Genomic DNA, 21,919 nt, shown 5'->3' with positions numbered 1-21,919 from the left:
CGAAATGTATAACATTTTAATCGTCTAATTTTCGGCATTTTAAGTCTAAAATTACGTGAACGAGATAGCGAGAGGGAGTTTTACACTCTTACTGACTAAAAACCACCTCGTTCCTACTTCCGCTCCTTGATAAAATGAGGTCCTCTCATTTCATCAATGGTTGAGTTTAGTTTCTTACTTCGTCAGTCAGCCACGCTGGTGACTGAACCCAGACAGTCAGTAATTAGTAACAATACACAGATATTCCTTTCACCATCTAAACCCAATTATTCTTCAATGAAAGTAGCAATATTTCCCTTATTACTCTGGTTTTATTGCGTTGTACAATAAATAATGAAAGGCCCTCCATTGGTGCATCACATTGCGAACGCAAATTACATTAGAGCCGAGTCACCGGTCACAGTAAAGGAGGTACTATAAGGAGGTTCTATAAAGAAAACCCGGCTGTTTTGCTTTGTTGGGGTACTTTTTAATATTAATATTTTGTTATTAATTTTTTATGTTTTATTATTATGTAGTTGTTTTTTTTTTTGATGAAATTTTGCAGTCGGTGTGAACGTCTTTGTGTTGTACGCTGGGTGTAGTATGTAGGTCGTGTTTTATTATATATTTAGATTTAAACTAGCTGTTGTCCACAACTTTGCGTAGAATAATGACTTCTAACAGAATTTGGAATTTGAATTCGAATTTCTGTTTTTTTTTTATATTTAATTCGTTTTTCTAAAAGAAAGGTAGCCTAAGTTACTTATTAGTACATCAGTTATCTGGCAATAAAATCCCGTCAAAATCGGTTCAGCCATTTCAGAAATTAGCCGGAACAAATCGACAGACAGATAAACTTGTTCAATGCAACAACGCACTTGTAACGCCTATAATGGTGTATAAGGTGTCCATGGGCGGCGGCGGCGATTGCTTACAATTAGGTGATCCGTATGCTCGTTTACCGGTATTAAATATAATAAATTAACAAAACAAATATAATTATAATAACAATATCAATATCCCATACGCAAAATCGAAGTAAATGTCTACCTATTGTAAAGATTCTTTTTTATGTCTACTAGACCAAACGACGCACTAAAGAAAATATAAAGAGAAAATGAATTTGGTAATCGCTTTTCGAAAACACTCGCGTCAATAAATCATCACTGTGTATCCTGCGATAAATAAAATATCTTCACAGCGTAATGTTTGTCTACATATAAAAATGTTGCTCTTAGTTTTTGTGTGTACATAAAAAAGTGTGTCTCAAAATACACTGGGACTTTATAAGGTAAAGAAATACTGATGTAATTGTAGTGAGAAATATTATAAAGATAGATAGTGTGTATATAATACTTTTTTATGGGTTACGAGGCAAAACGAGCAGACGGATCACCTCATGGTAAGCAATCAGCGCCGTTCGTGGAAATCTGATAGACGAACGTTTTTTAAAAATAAATATTAACATTATAGAACAAAATTTTTTTTCTTGTTTTTTTGTCTGTTTATAGTTTTGTTTATTAAAGTTCCAATTAAATCATATCGCACATATGTAATTCACTTGGGCATTTTAAATAGTCCAATTCACAATCTAAGACGTAATCTACCTACACAGTCAAAAAACCAATAGTATTTCGCAAAATAGTACACTCCCTCACTCTCTTTCGCCTCGACCAAGGCAAGTGAAGTATTTAGATGATATCCCCCCTCAAAAAAGGCTGTGCGACGTCGCCGCGTCTGTGCACGCTGTGCATAATGAAGAGTCCCTCTGTGACTCGAAACTAGTAGAGTTTTTCTCCATTAATGTACGTGAGTAAACCGTGATTTTTAGTTATCCCACGATAGTTATTATAAAAATATAATTCAAACACAACAAAATTCCTACACAAAAATAAAAAACAAAAACCATTTCCAAATTCAGGGGCAAAAACTAGTTTTCGTATAAAAGAAGCCTATTTTTGAGGAAACTTATTTGTATTCTGCCCGTAGTGTACCCGTTTCAGAAGTTAAGGGTTGAACGTAGCCTACAGATCATATGAATGGACAACCCTACTCGTTTATTAGTCGTTATAGACTTTAGATGCTAAGTTAGGTTAAGCTGTGTCCATTATATAGGTAGGAAACGATTTGATTAAATTGAGGGTCATTTTGTGGTGGCCTTATTTGTGGTTCAGGGTGCTTTTCCACCAGAGATGTGCTGTATAGCTATGCTATGGACATGTAATAGCTAAGCTGTGAAACTACGTGACTGTTTCCACTGATGTTAAGCTATGTAGCTGTGCGGGGAACATGCGCGGCTAGAGTTTGTGATGTATTGATAGTAGGGAAGCCATAGCCATCCGAACATAATGAGGTCTAGATTCTTCTTAAATACCAGTACCATTTGCAACCACGTGTGTCTATTACCATTACCCATACAGTAACAACCGCACATCAAAAATCCACTAAATACAAATGTCTATATTTACAAACCACAAAGTCAAATAAAAGTAAATGAAAGTCGTAGCAACGATACGCAATATGCAAAACACGGTAAACGAGAAAGAATTCAATTTGTGTGCGTGTTGTACCAAATTGAACATTTCGGTACGGTCGCGTTTAGATACTGCGTTTTGAGTGTAACGTCAGGTGACTGTAACAATAAGGGAATGAATTTGAGTTTTATGGTAGGTACATTTGAATTCAAAATGATTTATAAGGTTGGTGATAAAAGTAAACATTAGTCTTGTTTTTACTTAAAAAAAAAAACACTACTATTTATTTTTTCAAAATGTTTCTAGTTTTGGCTTTTCTAAATTTATCAAATTGCTGATAAACATATAAACTGTCACAAAATAATTAATCTTACTCTTACTAATGTTTGTGTGTATGTTTGTTACTCAATCACGTCAAAATGGCTGAAAGGATCGGGATGAAATTTGGAACAGAGGTAGATTATAGTCTGAAATAACACATAGGACACGTTCCTTCTCTTGCTTCGAGTCGGAGTCCCATCCTCGTAACCTGACTCCTCAGGCATTTGCGTCAGTTGTACGCTCTGAGGTATTAAAATATTAAATAGACAAAACATATTTGACCTGGGAATGCCTCAGATATCATCAGCAGAAATTAATATAATTAATTAATTAATTAAAGTAAGTATGAGTAAGGGTGAGTGATCGAATAAGTTCCAGTAGGTGCTCATTGCTGCATGATACCAGACACGATACCTACTTATTAATAAACAAAATTGCACTTTGCAAAATTAAAAAGCTACTCTACCCTCTGGGTATAGAATGCAAATTTGTTTAAATATATTTTTGTAGAATTTATTTTTTAAATTGAGTTCGATAGACTGTGGGGTTTTTAATAAATTTTATTCATTTTTATAATAACTATCGTGAGATATTCTAAAATAACTAAAAATTACGGTTTACTCAAGTACATTAATGGAGAAAAGCTCTACTAGTTTCGAGTCACAGAAGGAGTCTTCATACGCAGACGTGACGTCGCGCAGCCTACTTGTCCAGTTCAATATATTAATACGAGCATTGTAATGATTCTCTAGTCGCAAATAAATCATCATCAAGTGAAGACGTTTGTTATTTTTTCTAAAACACATCAATAGTGCAAACAAACTGAACCTTAATACAATAAACATATGGTCCATAACGAGCCGGATCAATTAGTGAATGTTACCTGCGCTGTGTGTGGTCTCGGACTCGGTGCGCGAATACAATAGCCGCCGCATTCCTTAGATAAGGATTCAACTTGTTTACGAGTAAATTAGTGAATGAAGAAAAATTATAGAAATCTAACAAATTGCAACATATCAAACTTTTGTACGAAGTGTTTTACGTGAACTATTACGTATTTAATTGTGGAAAATGACGTCACCAACTCAAGAACAATCCAAATATTTATCTACGTTAGAAGATGTGGCTAATATGATACGGAAAGCGCAAATTAACATGAAAAAGTGTCCTAAACAGCGATTGACAGCAGGTTATGTTAAAGCGAGAATAAAAGCCATAGAAGAAGATTGGGATGTGTTCAAACAAACGCATAGCAGCCTTATGAAGTGTACACCACGAGAACAGCGGGGCATATTGCCTTACTTTCTTAATGAAGAATATTTTACGTACGAAGAAATGTACCTCTGTTTACATGCGGATTTATCCGATCTCCTAACCAATTTGGAAGCACAACAGAGATCATTAGAATCGTCCAACATGTCTGCTTCATCACACGAAGGTCAGCTACCGTTTGCTAAGCTACCGAGAATACAGTTGCCTACCTTTACAGGCCGATATGAAGAATGGCCTACGTATAAGGATATATTTACAGCGCTCGTACATAACACTTCAATTAGCGATGTTCGTAAGTTGCATTATTTGAAGACTAGCGTTGCCGGAGAGGCTGAGACTTTATTACGTCATATCCAAATTACGGAAAGTAATTATGCAATGGCATGGGAACTACTTGAACGTCGTTTTGGTAACAAGAAAATGATTGTGTCGTCAGTTTTGAAGAAATTTTGCTGCCAGAAAAAGATAACCAATCCGTCAGCTACACAAATTAAAGCGTTGCTCGATAATTCCGTTGAATGCATCAATAGTCTGAATAACATGAACATAAACACCGCCACTTGGGACCCCATTATAGTGTTTCTAGTGGCGCAGAAATTAGATTCAGATACGTTAAGATGTTGGGAAGAGGAAGCTTACAAGGAGAACAGCGACGAGTTGTCTACGTGGGTGGCGTTGAAAAGGTTTCTCGAGTCTAAGTTTCGTACGCTCGAGTTAATAGCACCTACCACTTCTACAGTAGCAAAAGAGAAGACACAAGGTCACAAGACGTATCATGTCGTAGCAAAGGACGCTGAGAACGCTAAGGGTGACTCTGCGTTCACCAATAGTAGTTCATCACCTAGTTGTGTGTATTGCAAGGGTAACCATTACATTTATAATTGTAAAGAGTTCGCAAAACAAACTGTACTACAACGACGTGATTTTGCGAAAACCAAAAACCTTTGCTTCAACTGCTTAGTCCCAAACCACACAGTCTTTAAATGTAAACAAAATAAGAAATGCCGAGTCTGCGGAAGAAAACATCACTCTCTCTTGCATGAAGCAAAAGAAACAACACAAGAGAGTGACAAGGAAGAAAATAACAAACAGGAAAGTAACAAACAAGAACAACCAACAGAACGGGTCACAAGCGCCCACTCCAAGGATCAATCTGGTCGACGAGTGTTATTGGCAACAGCACTAGTCTCCAAGGATCAATCTGGTCGACGAGTGTTATTGGCAACAGCACAAGTACATGTTACATCAAGCGACGGCGAAACACATGTCTTGCGAGCATTGATCGACCAGGGCTCAGAGGCTTCACTTATATCTTCAAGAGTAGTCGAGCTCTTGAGATTGAAGAAGACAACTATCAAAGGTGTAGTCTCAGGTGTAGGAGAAGGAAACTTAGTTCCATTAAAGCATGTAGTGGACCTGTCAGTTACATCGCGATATGATAGAATGAATGTTATTCAAGTAAAGGCATATGTCTTGAAATCACTATCTGCGAAATTACCTTCAAAACAAATCACGATGGACTGGCCAGCCCTCCAAAACCTATTATTGGCTGACCCTACGTATAACACACCGGGCAAGATTGATATACTACTCGGTGCAGACGTCTTTTGCAAAATCATAGAAGATGGTTTAGTAAGATGTTCTGATGGCATAGTGGCTCAGAAAACTACTTTGGGGTGGATACTTTCAGGTCAAAGCGAGGACAAATCAATTAGCGACGAACACAAAATAACAACATTACATGTGACAAGTATGGTATCAGAAGACAATGATCTATTGAAAAGTTTCTGGGAAATTGAAACAGCTTTATACAAGAAAAGACAACTATTTACAAAGGAAGAAGAGATGTGCGAAGAAATTTACAAGAAGACAACTAAAAGAATAAACGGTAAATACACAGTGCACTTACCTTTGCGACAAGGAATAGAAGAGACACTAAAATTATGTGGAGACACGAAACAACAAGCCGTTTATAGATTCAAACAACTGGAGAAGAAGTTTCAAAGGTCTCAGAGTTTTAAGTCAGATTATTCTAAGGTAATTCAGGAGTATATTGAAATGGGTCATTTGAAAAGATCTAATTCTAATGATGACAACAAATCAGTCTACCTCCCTCATCATGCGGTAATACGCGAAGACAAGGACACAACAAAGGTTCGAGTAGTTTACGACGCGTCAGCAAAGGGTTCTAATGGACATTCTTTGAACGACACCATGATGATCGGACCTGTATTACAACCAGACTTACGAAGCTTAATTATAACATGGCGAACACATCGGATATGTGTTGTGGGAGACATAATCAAGATGTACCGAATGATTGACATGACACCAGAGCACACAAATTTACAACGAATAGTCTGGCGAAATAATCCAGAAGACCAACTAGAAAGCTACAACTTGATGACCGTAACCTTCGGTACAGCTGCAGCCCCCTACCTAGCTGTACGAACGTTACTACAACTCGCCGAAGATGAAGCACTTGAATTTCCAAATACAGCACCTGTAATAAAGAATTCGTTTTTTATGGATGATTTGATGACAGGAAATGACACTGAAGAAAAGGTAATGAAAATGTGTGAGGAAATAAAGGTGATACTAAGTAGAGGGAATTTTAAAATGCAAAAGTGGTCTAGCAACTCAGAAAGGGTATTAAAGGGATTACAGGAAAGGAATAATGCAAATAGTACTACGAAGGATGGAATAGAGATAAAACTAGACAAAGTTTTAAAAATTCTAGGATTAACTTGGGATAGGAAGGATGACACGTTCAAATTCACAATTAACTTACCTGAAGCGCGATGTCCCGTAACGAAGAGAGCTATTCTATCTGATGTAGCAAGGCTATTTGACCCATTTGGATGGCTATCTCCTGTGATTGTTGACGCTAAAGTTTTTATACAAAAACTGTGGCTGTGCAACATGGGATGGGATGACGAGCTGCCATCACAGTTAATAGACGAATGGATGACATATAGAAGGGAATTAATACATCTGCAAAACATCGCAATACCACGCTGGTTTAAAACTACACCGATTAATTATGAAAACATTGAATTGCATGGTTTTGCAGATGCATCTATGAAAGCATATGCTGCCGTAACTTACCTGAAGGTTATTGAAGGGAACACAGTGCATATCACAATCATCGCGTCTCGTACCAAGGTTGCGCCGTTGAAGCAATTATCAATTCCAAAACTGGAATTATGCGCCGCAGCATTGTTAGCAGAATTAATTAATGACCTGAAAGACCTATTGAAAATACCTAAAAACAAAATCTTCGCGTGGACTGATTCAATGGTGGTTATGTCTTGGTTGCAATCTCAACCTAGTCGTTGGCGAACATTTGTCGCAAACCGAGTAGCAGACATAACAAGAATTCTAGATAATGACCGATGGAGATTTGTTCAATCCACCGATAATCCAGCCGATATCGCTACAAGAGGCGTGAAAGCAAGCGACCTGGCTTCCTTTGATTTATGGTGGTCTGGACCTGAATGGTTAAAACACAAAAATGTCGATACACATACCTATGAAATTCCACAAACTGAATTAGAATTGAAAGCATCATCGTTTCACACAAATGTAGAAGACAAACCAATCTGGGAATATTTTTCTTCAATTTCTAGAATGAAAAGAATACTGGCTTACTGCCGAAGATTTAGAAAACAAGAAGGAGAAACAAGAGAAAAATATTTAACAGTAAATGAGCTAGACAAGGTATTGGAATTATGTATAAAATATTATCAAGGCTTAGTTTATCAGAAGGATATTGAAGATTTACAGACTGATGGAAACGTAAAGAAAAGGAGTTCTCTTATCTCACTTGCTCCGTTTTTGGATAAAAACGGTATTATAAGAGTGGGAGGAAGGTTAGAAAACGCCGAGATAGCTGATATTACAAAACACCCGATTGTAATACCATGTAACCAGCATCTAACTAAGTTAATAGTCCAAGAAGCTCACCTTAGAACACTACATGGAGGGATACAAGCGATGATGGCTTATGTGAGAACGAGATACTGGGTGATAGGTTTGAAGTCTGTGGTCAGGAAATGTATTCACAACTGTAAGACGTGCATTTTGGATAAAGCGAAGGTGAAATTTCAATTCATGGGACAACTGCCAGCTGTTAGAGTCAATCAATATCGGCCATTTATGAATAGTGGAGTTGATTACGCTGGACCAGTTTTAATGAGAACCTCGAAGGGTCGCGGACACCACGCCACAAAGGGCTATATTTGTTTGTTTGTGTGCATGGCCACTCGCGCAATCCATTTAGAAGCTGTCACAGACCTAACAACACAAGCCTTTATAGCCGCATTTAGGAGATTTGTTGCGCGCCGAGGTCATTGCTCGAACTTGTGGAGCGACAACGGCACAAATTTCGTTGGCGCTGCGAAGGAATTGAAAGAAATGTTCCGGAAGGGCAAGAATAATATCGCGAAAGAAGCGGCTGAACTTCTAGCTAATGATAACACAACATGGCACTTTATACCACCAAGGATGCCCACATGTGGAGGGCTATGGGAAGCGGGAGTTCAGTCTGCTAAAAGACACCTCTTTAGGATAAACAAGGACATGAAGCTAACCTATGAAGAAATTTCTACGCTCTTAGCACAAATCGAGGCATGTCTCAATTCGCGCCCTCTTTATCAAATGGACAACACTATAATGCCACTTACTCCAGGGCATTTTTTAGTTGGTGAGCCCTTGATTTCGGTTCCTGATACAAATTATGAATGCCAACCTGTCAGTCTTTTGACTAGGTGGCAAGTTATACAGAAAATGACTCAAGATTTCTGGCATCGATGGCGTTCAGAGTATCTTAACACACTCCAACAAAGATACAAGTGGCAAGTGAAGGTTCCGGAGCCTGCTATTGGAGATGTCGTTATCATTAAAGAGGATAACTTGCCGCCTACGAAATGGTTGTTGGGACGAGTGAAACAAATACATCCTGGAAAGGACAATCTCGTAAGAGTAGTAACAGTTCAGACAGCAGGCAACAACGAGTTGAAAAGGCCTCTATACAAATTGATACCGCTTCCTAAAGAACCTAAAGTTTAGTAAGCTATGGTGGGCGGTTCAATTAAGAAGTGATTATGTATTGTTCAAGTATAAATTAAAATTAAATAGTTACAGTCCATTAATTGTTAGATTTGCATGTTGTTAAATGTATTTCATGAAAGATTGAAAACTTATGTTTTGGTGGGCGGTATGTCCAGTTCAATATATTAATACGAGCATTGTAATGATTCTCTAGTCGCAAATAAATCATCATCAAGTGAAGACGTTTGTTATTTTTTCTAAAACACATCAATAGTGCAAACAAACTGAACCTTAATACAATAATTTTAATGATTTGGGGATTGGGGATACTAACTCACACGACGAAACAGAACGCAATCGTTGTTTCACGTCGGTTTTCTGTGAGGCCGAGCCGGTCCATTCGTGCCGAAGCATAGCTCTCCTACACTTGTACATAGAAACAAAACAAATAAACAAACAATCAAACCATTATTTTTTAAACATTAGTATAGATACTTTATTTCGATTCGATCAGATTTTAATTAAATAAAAATGTTTGTGAACACAATGTTTTTGCTTTGATACATTGATTGGTTTTTATTACGATACTTTTTCGAACATTTTATTTAATGTGTGTTGTGCTTTCGTGGTTTGCTAATGTGAATTTGATTGCTCAATTTTGTATACGAAACGTTGGGATATTTTGTTTTATTACTTTGTTGTGGTAACTTGAAAACTGATTTTGTGTTTACTGATGGTATTCGGATGTTTCCTAACTATATACACACTTATATACAATATAGGGCGGCGCTGATCGTTTACCATGAGGTAAGTCGTCGGCTCGTTTGCCACCTATTCCATAAAAAAAAGAATATCACTCATACATATGTCTTAAATAAATCTAAAAGTAGTACTCGTCCACAGAAGCATGATACAACTAAATATTTTAACGACAATGAAAAATTTTAATATGATCATGTTGACAATTGAAATAAATAAAATGTTCAACATCTAATACTTATCATTAAAAATCTATGTGTTTATATTATGTCCTAAATATGTACTAGACCAATCTATCAATACTAGTCCACAACGAAATAGACATATTCTAGCTAGGCTAAATATAGACAAAATTTCAAACCAAAAATAGATCTAATTATCCATAAATTGTCATTGTGGTGCGTTTCAATGGACATAACGGTTAATAGCATCGACAGCGGTCGGCATTATTTTATACAGGTACCTAATTAGTCTGCTTTGTAATCAATTTATTAATTAGTGTTTATGATTAATTACCTAATATTGCTAATAGTATTGTTCACAATTTAGGCATGTAAGTATGTGTTATTAACTAAACATATCGGTTTATCCACGTAAATATACAGAGCTCTACTAGTTTCGAGTCATATAGGGACTCTTCCTCATAAACAACGGCGTGTGCAAAATGTAGCGTCGTCGCTGCGTCTAATTTTTAGTTAATTTAGTATGTCTCACAATAATTAAACTTACTAATAAATATTATTAATGTGAAAGTTTGTTTTGTTGTTTGGTCGTCAATCACCCTGAAACTACTGAACAGATTTTGATGTGGTATACACATAGGGTATGACTTGACTGGGATGATAGGATACTTAACGGGAGAAGTCGCTGGCAAAAGGTAGTAAAAACTATCTTTCTTTCTACCTATGTGTACGTGGGGAACCGACCCTGAATACAAAATAAAGATTTATGTGAGTCCACTGATCTTATTATGGACACTCGTCCTTATCAAGATAGATTACATTCGGAAACAGTTTACCGAGAACCGGTCGAAGAGATACGACCATTAGCTTCAAACAGTAAATAAACGTCTTTAATAGAAGTATATGGGTTTGTTTTGTGTTAACAATGTAATATGTCTAAGATACTGTTTAGTGTTAAGTGGTAGGAAGTAATATCAGCTTTTTATGTGATAATTATTTCATGTAAGTTCATAAAAATATGCTACATTTTTTGTGTGGGAGGTCCAATGATTTGACGAGCGGGAGTGTCAGGCTCTTACTGATTAAAAACCACCCATGTTGTGTGGCAACATGTTCCTACTCCTGCTTTTCGAGGCGTATTTTATAGCTCAAATTACAATAAACCAATTCGACTGCACGGTTGGCGCGGTGGTAGAGGAACCGGCTTTTTCTTTTTTGAGGGGGAAATCATCCAATGACTTCTCCCGCCTTGGGCGAGGCGAGAGGGAGTGTCAGACTCTTACTGACTAAAAACCACCCCGTTCCTTCTCCTGCTTTTCGAGCCGGAGCCCCGGTAAACCCGCTAGGTAGTCCGCAGCTCCGGATCAGGCATCAGCCCTGCTGGGCCCCATCTGTGGTGGTCTGATGGCTCTTTGAGGCGCGCGCGGAACGCGACGCGCCGCACGCACGGGTCTGGTTCTGTTCGGGCGATGAGCTACCCTTGCTCGCCGTCCGCAGGCCCGCACTTACGGTGGCCGGAGATCGTCTCGCGATCCCTGACGCCCGGAGTGTCTCTCACGACGGCTGGGGCGTGAGGAGGTTTCCTCACGCGCCCCGCCTCCTCCTTAGCTAGCATGACTGCTTCGCAGAAGGAGGAGTCGGCATCCCATTCCCCCTCGCTCCGCACCATGGCTTGTATCAGTGCCGGGCGCGAGAGGTCGCCGACCACATCCATGAGGACTTGGCGGTGCTCAGCCCACGCAGGGCACACCGCCACCGTATGTTCTACGGTGTCCTCCGGGCGGTCCTCGCAGTGATGACTCCCGGGCGTTTCCTCCCGCCTAATAAGGAACAGGAACCTACCGAAACTCCCATGTCCGAGAGGAACCGGCTGCCGCGCAATATGTAGCGAGTTAACTCTCGCACGGAGTGACTCTTCGTGAGATCTACAAATTATTGTTTTGCGTCTGGGAGTCATGTGAATGTGAACTTGTATGTTTGTAAATACACTCACGATAGAGTAGAAAATCCTCGTGTGGGACAACGTTTTTATTTAAAATAAGAAAATAAACAAAATTAATTGTATCTGAAATTATTTATAAATAAATAAATTACCATAACACAAATTTAAACTTATTTTTTCATTAATTCAAAATAAATGAAATATTTAAATATTATTATAATATCTTTGTATTCTTATTCCGATTTATTTCGGTTAGCTTAAGTTGTGTGCTCGAAACTTTTACTAAGCTCCGGTAGAATTTGTATATTATAATAAAAAAGAAACGTTATTTTAACTTAAATAAGAACAAAATTTAGGTACTCAAATTTTTTGTGCCTAAGCGAGATTTCATTTTAGAAAACATACATTATTTATTTAGGCACGGTATAATTTTTATTGATCCTTAAATTTACAAATGTTACTAAATCAATAGGTAATAATTGCATAGAAACAAGACTGCACAGTGAATGTCTGGGCAACCAGCGACCGCGCAACGTGCAGTAGGTTCGATTCTCGCACGGAGCAACTCTTTGTGTGATGCACAAATTGTCGTTTCGGGTTTGGGTGTCACGTCACAGGAGGAAATCCTAATGTGTGGCAACGTTTAAAATAGGTAGAGTAAGTCATTATAAGGACGGCAAGCAAAGAAATATTTTTCTTGGTATGAAAAATTTCATTGGAATATGGTCTTTATTTCCTTGCCATTTGATTTACATTCAAATGAATGAGTTATAAGAATGCTCACACACATCCACAACACTATCTAGTTGGTCATGCAAATGATGACTCATAAGAACCGTTTTTCTTTGACTGAGCAATTTTTATCTGATATACAAATATCACACAAACAAGGTCGAATTTAAGGGTTAGTTTGCCATATCACATTGAATGATAAGTAATTAAAGTTAGTAGGGATTTCAGAAGAAATTAATCTGTCTAAATAATTGGACGTCTTGAATATAACTCCAGCCATTTGTATCCTTCGTAGAAATTACTTCCAAGTTAATATTAAGTGATGAATAATTCAACTATTTGATTTGCTAAACAAATAATTTCTGCGAAATTATGATTCTTAGGGATTAGGAGCGAGTTTGGAGTGGGGAAGATTATCCTGTTTCATGATGATAAAGTTATTTCGTTTGTAAAATTTGTTTGTAGTCCTAATATACGTATTTAAGATTCTGTTAAGGGTGCTTTTCCACTTCATTGTGCTATGTAGCTATGTTACGAAGAGGTAATAGCTGGGTTGTGAAACTATGTGACCGTTTCCACTGCTACTAATCTACGTAGCTGTGAAAGGAAGATCCATAGCATACATTCATAGTACACATCCATAGCACGCATCCATAGCACGCACCTTTCCATATGAAAAACACAGCCTAATTGAGTCCGTTTCCACCAGTGCTAAGCTATGTGTACCAATGAATAAGACGCCAATCAAACTGCATGTGAACTTGTTTATTTGTAAACACACTCACGACACCAGAGAAAATTCTAGTGTAGGGCAACGTTTTCTATTAAAGAAAAAATAAATATATAAGAATAAAATATTTATTTTATTCCCAATATTGTATTTATTTCATTACATAACTAAATATTGTATTCGGTTTAGAAACGCCACAGTCCATCTTCGCTTCTATCATTATCCATTCTATGTTAAAGTATAAACACCAATATAACGAAGACCAATTTACCCCAACGTTTAAAAAATAACCAACACAACAAAACCCCATAATTACTTATATACATTATACCAGTCCATAAAAACGGACCGTCTACTAAACATCGTTAAAAAAACTAAGGTCTGGTTATAAACAAAATTCGCAATGCTGTCAGCATTCCGTAATTTATTTAGTCAACTGGCACACACATCTAACTATACAAACCAGTATAAACTGACCTCCCAACACACGCAGAGCTCACACATAGCGAGGTCAAGATAAACTGGTAATGTATACGTTGATGTGCTGGCGAAATTGACGCGGCAGGTAAAATATTCAGGGCAGCTATCTATGAACGTAGCACCAATATAAGGCAGGCCACTACAGCTTGAATAATGTAGTGACATCTTCTCTGTAATGGTAGAAAATTTGGGTGTTGAGTAAAATTAGGATTTTTTGTCTAAACTTTTTAACTAGTCTCTTAGTACTTTAGTGTTATGCCTGAAAGTGGGGCACGAAAAGTGCTTATGGAAGATTTTTGGTGTGTTTATATATTCGAGTTGTGTTAAGGGTAAAGATACTTCAATATGTTGTAATTTTTTTTAAAGGAAGTCATCTTCCTATGACTTCTCTCGCCTTGAGTGAAGCGAGAGGCAGTGTCAGACTATTACTAACTAAAAACCATCCTGTTCCTACTCCACGTTTTCAAGGTAAATCCGCTAGATAGTCTGCAGCTCCGGAACAGGCATCAGCCCTACTGGGCCCCATCTATGACAATTTTGATATAAAGTGACAGTAGGCAGTTGCGTTTTTAGTGTTAGTAGTTTCACCTAGCCATTTCTTAATAAAGTTAGCCATAATCCAGCCAGGCTAGCCAGCCCTGAAAACAATTTTATGAAAAGAAGATGTATAAAAATAAATCGCACTATTAGATATTTGAATTTTGGCAATAAAAATAGGAGTCAACATAAGCCATTCTAGAATATTCCAACTTAATATTTTATCACAACAACATTTTGCGGACGCTACCAGAACCGTCTATAAGAATTTAGTCCGGCGTTGTTTGTCCCCAAAATTATTTGCAATGCCATTTATTTGGGCCGAGTGCCGAATGGGGAATTTTCGGCTTTAATGTAATGGTTTCGGCCGAACCTATGAACGAATGAAAATATATGTCATCGTATAGGAATTTTGTAAGCCGAACAGTTTTAGCTGTTCAAATATTTTATGTCACGATGCCGTTTCTGTACGGAAACGGATTTATTCTATCTTTATTTTTGTATGGGCGAGAAAAAACGGTTTATTTTCTATTTGCGACAAAGTTTTTGGAGATTCTTTGTATAGCATTCGATGCTGCTGTTTCCACGATTCGTTTGAGCAAAATATGGGGCATTTAAGTACCTCTTTTTGTCTTGAATATCATCCAATAGCCTTTCCAACCTTGAACTAGGCGAGAGAGAGTGCCAGACTCTTACTGACTTACAACCACCCCGTTCCTACACCTGCTTTTCGAGGCGGAGACCCGGTAAATCCGCTAGGTAGCCCCGCTACACTCCTATGGTATTCCTCGACATAGCTGGTTTGCTACGTATTGGCTCAACAAAGAAAGCGTCATGACATCATATTTACTTATTTTTCTTCATGTTTTAAAGCCCGCAGCAGTAAACACTTCGAAGAAAAATTAAAGCCTTATTATAAAGGCAATAAGGTACTATTTATATTCTTGGAAGCTATTGCAAGCAAACAAGCTTGACAGAATACGCTATTATTTTATGTTACTATCAAAATAATGAGACGTCTTCTGTGCCGCGGGAAATTAATAGGGAATTTAAACTCTAGGGGCACGTAATAAGTATGCAAATGTAATGTAACAGACTGATGTTTAGGTAGAATTTTAATATTTTTGACTTGAAAAAAGTTTGAAAATTGATAATAAACTATACTTGGGGTTCTAGCGACTAAAGTACATCTAAGTTCAACCATAAACATTGTTTTTTTTAATGTCAACACTTATTACAAAAACCAGAAACTAAAACACTATAATAATGGAAACAACATCTGGGTACTACCTATGTTTCAAACCCGCAAAAGGCCAGCAACACACTTGTAACGCCATTGGTCCATGGGCGGCGCCGATTGCTTACTATCAGGTGATCCGTTTACTCGTTTACCGGTTTATACCACAAAAAGAAAAACATATATTCTAACATAATATATGTTAGAAAACAATGACCTTTAGAGAGCCTAGGTCCTAAAAAGTAAGTTGTTGGCAAAAAGACCTTGCTTCGTGTGATAAAATTTAGTAAAACTTGAATTTTAAACGAAGATTACTCTGTCCTACACCACTGGTGTCCGTACGCTTTAATTTATAGCGTAGATAGAGAGGGTCAATGTTCGTTGGGAGAATTTTCGTAGAATTTTTAATATGACGTCATGAAGTTATGCTGTTCTCCAAGTTTGTTTGTCTATATAATATGCAAATTATATTGTCAGATTAAAGAGGCTCATGTTTTGTTTTATTTTATTTATTTTTAGATTTTTAACGCATAGTTACCTTTTTAGAAATGTAACAATTTAAAGTAACCTTAACCGACGAGCATGCATGAAAAGACTGATGACTGTTGATGAAGCGAATGAAGTATGTAAGATTCGTACCAATTGGCGTTCCGTTGTCTCCGTCTGCCCCCACGGAAGACAGGCGTGAGGTTATGTATGTAGTTACCCTTTTTAGTTTAACATGGATTAACCCCCGGTATGCCAGGAGCGAAGATCTACGCGAGACACAATGTGTTTTCTATTGTATCTCATATAGGGAATACAAGAGGTTAAGGTAGTTACCATTTAAGGAACTTGACTCTGTGTAAGTCTTTACCTAAAAAAATATTCTATTACTAAACATACCACAAACCTATAAACAGAAATCATCCAAAAAAAAATAGCACTCCACATCAAAAGGGGCGCTCAACATTTTTTCTATTATTTATTCTTGAGTTGTAGTCGAGTGGTTGTCGACTAAAAGAAATTGTTTTCCGAACGATCTAAGGGCTTTGTAGGCCAACTTTATTTTTTCCAATAAACTTGAAGGGGTGCCAAGAAAACTGTCAAAATTCTAATAAAGACATAGGGTGTTTCCCTTTAGTCCCAAAGGTTGAGCGGTGAGCGCCCCTTTCACGGTTGAGTTACCGAAAAATGAAGTTAGTTTTGTCAAAAAGGTGCTTCTATATTTGGGACGGGAAGGACCACAGATTCCAAGCATTTTTCCTTCCTATACAATGTTGCTTGATTTCATTTTTATTTTATTTATCACTGTTTGGGATGTTTTGTATCAATTTGTGGAAAATAAAAAATATGGCTTCTCTAAAAATGTAGAGCATTTTTATACGGTGAGTAATTATAGACATATTGTTGGTGTAAAAAGTACCGATTTAGTTTTGAGAGTAGCTCATTTAGTATCCTAGTAAGTAGTCCTAGTAATAACATAGGAGTCTATACAAAGTGACCCTGAAGTCAACGTCCAAATGGCACCAGGTGATTGGCAAAGTTCCAACAGTTATCAGAAAAATATAAAAAAATCTAAGTCACACATACAGTTTTAAATTATAGTGACTTATGTGTTATACACAAAAAAGTACACACTGTTCTAGTCTTTATGTATTTTCTTTTTTAGTTTTTATCAAACAGTAGGTTTCATTTTATAGTTATTGAAATAGTGACTGAAATCGATGACAACATTCAAACCTAGATTTCTAGAATTCTAAGCTTAGTACTTTAACCGCACACAGTTTCAGTAAACCGCACCGCTTCATAGATTAACAGACTACGTTCTGAATGAAGTCATTCAAACGTGAACCCTCTGAAACGAGTTAATAATAGACAGTTTTTTCAAAACAACGGCTTTTGTTTTTATATCCACCCATTAAACGGTTTTGTTCGAAAACGGTTTTTTTAAAACGTTATTTTCATAGCGGACTTCGTACCTAGTTCATTATTTCGAGATTATTTCCATTCCGTTTGTCAATAGCTAGGTGCGTTTATCCTCGGAAACTTTATAATTGATTTAACTGAAACCAATTATAGGAATCACTGAAATCGAATTTCATTTACGTCTTTGCTATTATTTTTTTTGGTGGAAAACTTTTTCAAAGGATTCATTTGTACGATTGCCTGTTTTTTTCGATTGTTGTGTTTTAATTTGAGTTTGAGGTAGTCTTAATTGGTACTAAGTTTTTAGTTGTATGATCGATGGCACTTGATAGAAAATCAGCAAGTTTTCTTTCTTATTCTTGCTTTATATATCTTTCTTATTCTTCTGCCAAGGAAAATAACATCGGCAGTCGTCGGTAGTATTAACGAACGGATACGACCTTCAAACCTTCAAGAAAAGAGCGTATTCTTTTTTAAAAGGCCGGCAACGTACCGGTGTCTCTTCTGGTGTTATGGGTGTACATGGACGGCGCTGATCGCTTATCATCAAGTCATTTGTGTATTATATAAGGATCTTGATCTAGTTTATAGTTTACATCTATCCTTAGGTTAAACCAACGAATAAATCCATCTAAAACCATACACCGCAATACTCAACTCAACCATTAATTTTCAAAGAATTAATGTCACTTTAATATTATGCCACGGATTGAATATGAAATGGAGCGCTAATGTGTTACGCCGGGAACACTTTCAACCATCTTTCAACTACGTAAATATTTGAAAGCGTCTGCGGCACGCTTGCTGGCGCGCCCATATTCATTCGTGATTATGACATTGAAGGTTTTTGACATATTTATTACTGATAGAATGTGTTTGATTATGGGTAAGATTGCATGTATTGTATGCATATGAATGGGTATTTTATGGTATATAGGTAATTTTCATTATGTTTTTTTTAATTAACGTATTTTACATGTCTAAAATATATAATATTAGTTTGTTTTTGTCGTCATTGCCATTATCAACAGTCTATAAAAAAGGGTAAAAAGGTATCTCTACGCTCGACAGGTGGGACCATAGTTAAAAAACTTCAGATCCTGAAGGAATTTGATATTCACCGAAAAAGCAGTATGATGCATTTTTCATTAACTTCAAGTATGTACGATAATAAAATGATTTAAATGTTCTTTAATTAAACATATTAACGGACTATTGAACACTCCATTGACAACTTATCCTGGTAATATGTAAGTCAGGTCTCTGTCTAGAACTTATAACCATAAAAAGAGCACATTAACCCACCAACAAGACATATCATAAAATATTATCATAAACGAAATATTTTACTAATCGTAAATAGCAATTCGAGTTTATGACGTCAGTCGTAAAGCAGTTCTCGTAAACTTTTGTATCACCTTCTAATATCTATCAGGAGTTATAAATAAGTAGAATTTTTATTTTCTACATGTATGATGTGGGAGAGCCATGTTTCGACACGAATGGGCCGGCACGACCAGAGTGATACCACGACTTCACAGAAAACTGACGTAAAACAACGCTTGCGTTGTGTTTCGTTGCGTGAGTGAGGTTACCAGAGGCCTAATTATCCCCCTTCTTTATCTTCCCAATCCCAAATTTTTTAACAACCCTTAAATTCCTAACTCCCAAAAGGCCGGCAATGGACTTGTAATGCCTCTGATGTGACGGGTGTCCATTGGCGGCGGCGATTGCTTACCATCAGATGATCCGTCTACTCGTTTACCAAAAATTTTTTCTTAACCGAAAAACTTAAGACCTCATTTAGAAAAAGTACATAAACCACCAAATCGATAAAAAAAGTTTTAATACACTTACTTAATTCACACATAGCACGCAATATACATACAAATGTACCTATATACATGTTGTGCACAAAAGAGCTTCAGATCAAAAGATCTAAGTTCACGTTACAGAGTGACTGCACAAAGTGCACACAGTTGACTGGCTCCTGACTGACTACAATATGTTCCCCGCTTGGAACATTTTTAAAGGTAATTAATTAGCTCGCTTTAAGCAAGGTTGGCTACATTTGGAGTGAGAGACTAATACAATGACTTCTTTACAATGTCTGTGATAATAATTATTTGGTAAGTAATTAAAGAAGATTTTAGCAATTAAGTTATTTCAAGACGTTCTATTACTTGTACTGTGTGTCGTAGTGGCTCGAAGGTTTAAGACGTCCTCTCCTCATGTATGGTGTGCGGGTTTTAAACCTACTTACGTCAAGTACCAATGTGACATTTTACGAGTTGTATGTACTTTCTAAGATTATTTACACTCCACTGACAAACAGTGAAGGAACATATTGTGAAGAAACCTGGGGTTATAATTTCAAATTATAAGTTTAAAATCGCCAACCCGCATTGAGCAAGCATGGTGATTAATGATCAAACTTTCTTCATAAGAGAGGAGGCTTTGGTCAGCAGTGGTCACAAATAGGCTGTTAATGTGATAGCAGCGAGGTGGTGCTATATGTATATCACTCACTTCCAGAACTCAACCAAGCAGTAGATCAGAATAGGCGAAGTGGTAAGCCAACTTCGAGCTATCTACTAGTATCTATCTTTACACTCCAAGCAAAACAAAACAGAGAAAACAACATAATTCATTACACCAACACGTTTCATGTATTTTCAGGAGAAATATTGAAACTATATAACTGAAACTAGACAAGAATATGTTTCAAAATTCAGCCGTGATGTCGCATAGTAATGTTGGATCCAACTCGAGTTGGGACATATTGCTACACTCTCATGTAACGTGTGACAAAGTGGGCGAATAAAAGCAGCATGGCCGACTTATTTGGGCTCTTTGTCAATATTATTAGTTTTGTGACGGTGAAAAAGTAAATAAGTAATGTGTTTTGGGATTTAAAGGTGTGTTAGGGAATATTTTTTGTGTAATTCTTAACCTTTATTCTTGCCGTGGGTATTAAAAGTCGACTAGAGACTGCATAAATTGTCTGTAACGATTTAGTCTACACATTTGAAAAAGAACGGACCTATAAACTGTGATTTTCAAGCTGTGAGTGGAAGTCAAAATCAGTTTAGCTGTGAACTATCAAGAGTTATGATAAATTAAAAAGGTACGAATTTATAACTGGCTTAGACTGCCTCGTTGTTCGAGTGGCCGCATGTGCGACTCCCGGACAAGGGCTTCCAGGTTTCGGGCTAAGTATTATTTAAAAAAAAATCTCAGTGGTAGCAAGGAGTCTGGAATTGTGCCCAGTATATGGCAATTGGCTCACCCCCTATTACATGGGACTTAAACACAAATGGTGAAAAGTGTACATTGTATAGCGGCATTACGTTACGTGACGGAATGTGCACATCTGCCTGCCCCTTTAGGGATAAAAGACGTAATGTAAAAGGCCTGACGAATTCATAACTGGCATATTTATACTTATTAGATGGTTAAATAAGGAGAATTGAGAAGACAGTCCCAGTGTTTCTGCCTCTCCCAGAAGACCGTCATACAAGGGTCGTAGTTTCGAATGTTTACAAAAGGGTTTTACTACAAGTTATACATTAGTTTTGTCGTATATTCTAATACCATTGTACATGTATTTCATCCAAGTTTTGTCTCATGTCCCTAAGGCAATAAGTAGGGTTGGCAGACAGTAAGTTGTTTATTATTTAGTATGTGACAAACTTAGTTGTATTTTATACAATTTTCAAAGTTATGTAGAATACTTATTGAAGAGATAACAATAACAATGTCAATCAATCTAATACAAGAAAATTGGGTTATTTACATGTTTTTTTTTTTTGTGAAAGCTTTGTCCGTGGCAATACTGTTGACTTCTCAGGTGGTGCATCTTCAAATGTTATAACTTTCGCGAGGCACACTAAATTAATAACTATATTATTGGCTTACTCACGTAACGGTTAGACAAGGAACTCGATTAGTTTCAAGCCATGCTAGAGGCTCATATTCATGAGCAGCATTCCGTTGCTACCAACTAAAGTAAACTCGTCATACAGTTACGTGAGTAAGCCGATACCATAATATTTTTTGCTATTCTAAAATATTCCTTAAACTTTCCAAGACAGCCCTAGCAGTCAAGTTAGCAAGACTTATCAGTGCTCCACCACGACACGGTTCGATGACGGAAGGGGCCTCGGTGAGGGAGTGAGTGATAAGGGTTGCCGCGCGGATAAAGAATAGCTGAATGTTTGTGTTACCAGCTGAGAGTGACGAAAATGTATTTCCTATAGTATATCTACGCGTTTGAAACGTAAAAAATGAGATTTGTTTTGAGATTTATAT

General features: G+C 37.0%; 1 protein-coding gene across 1 annotated transcript; it reads left to right on the top strand.

The window, feature by feature from the left end:
• Window positions 1-3,848: 3,848 nt before the first annotated feature.
• LOC118281436 (uncharacterized) lies at window positions 3,849-9,119 on the top strand. Its single transcript, XM_050695695.1, has one exon. It carries the CDS (start codon window positions 3,849-3,851, stop codon window positions 9,117-9,119), a length of 5,271 nt encoding a protein of 1,756 aa, XP_050551652.1.
• The last annotated feature ends 12,800 nt before the right edge of the window (window positions 9,120-21,919 follow it).

Source organism: Spodoptera frugiperda, chromosome 9, assembly GCF_023101765.2.
Source record: "Spodoptera frugiperda isolate SF20-4 chromosome 9, AGI-APGP_CSIRO_Sfru_2.0, whole genome shotgun sequence".
Classification (NCBI taxonomy): Eukaryota; Metazoa; Arthropoda; class Insecta; order Lepidoptera; family Noctuidae; genus Spodoptera; species Spodoptera frugiperda.
Note: the sequence above shows the minus strand (reverse complement) of the source record. Positions and strands in the feature narration are given on the sequence as shown.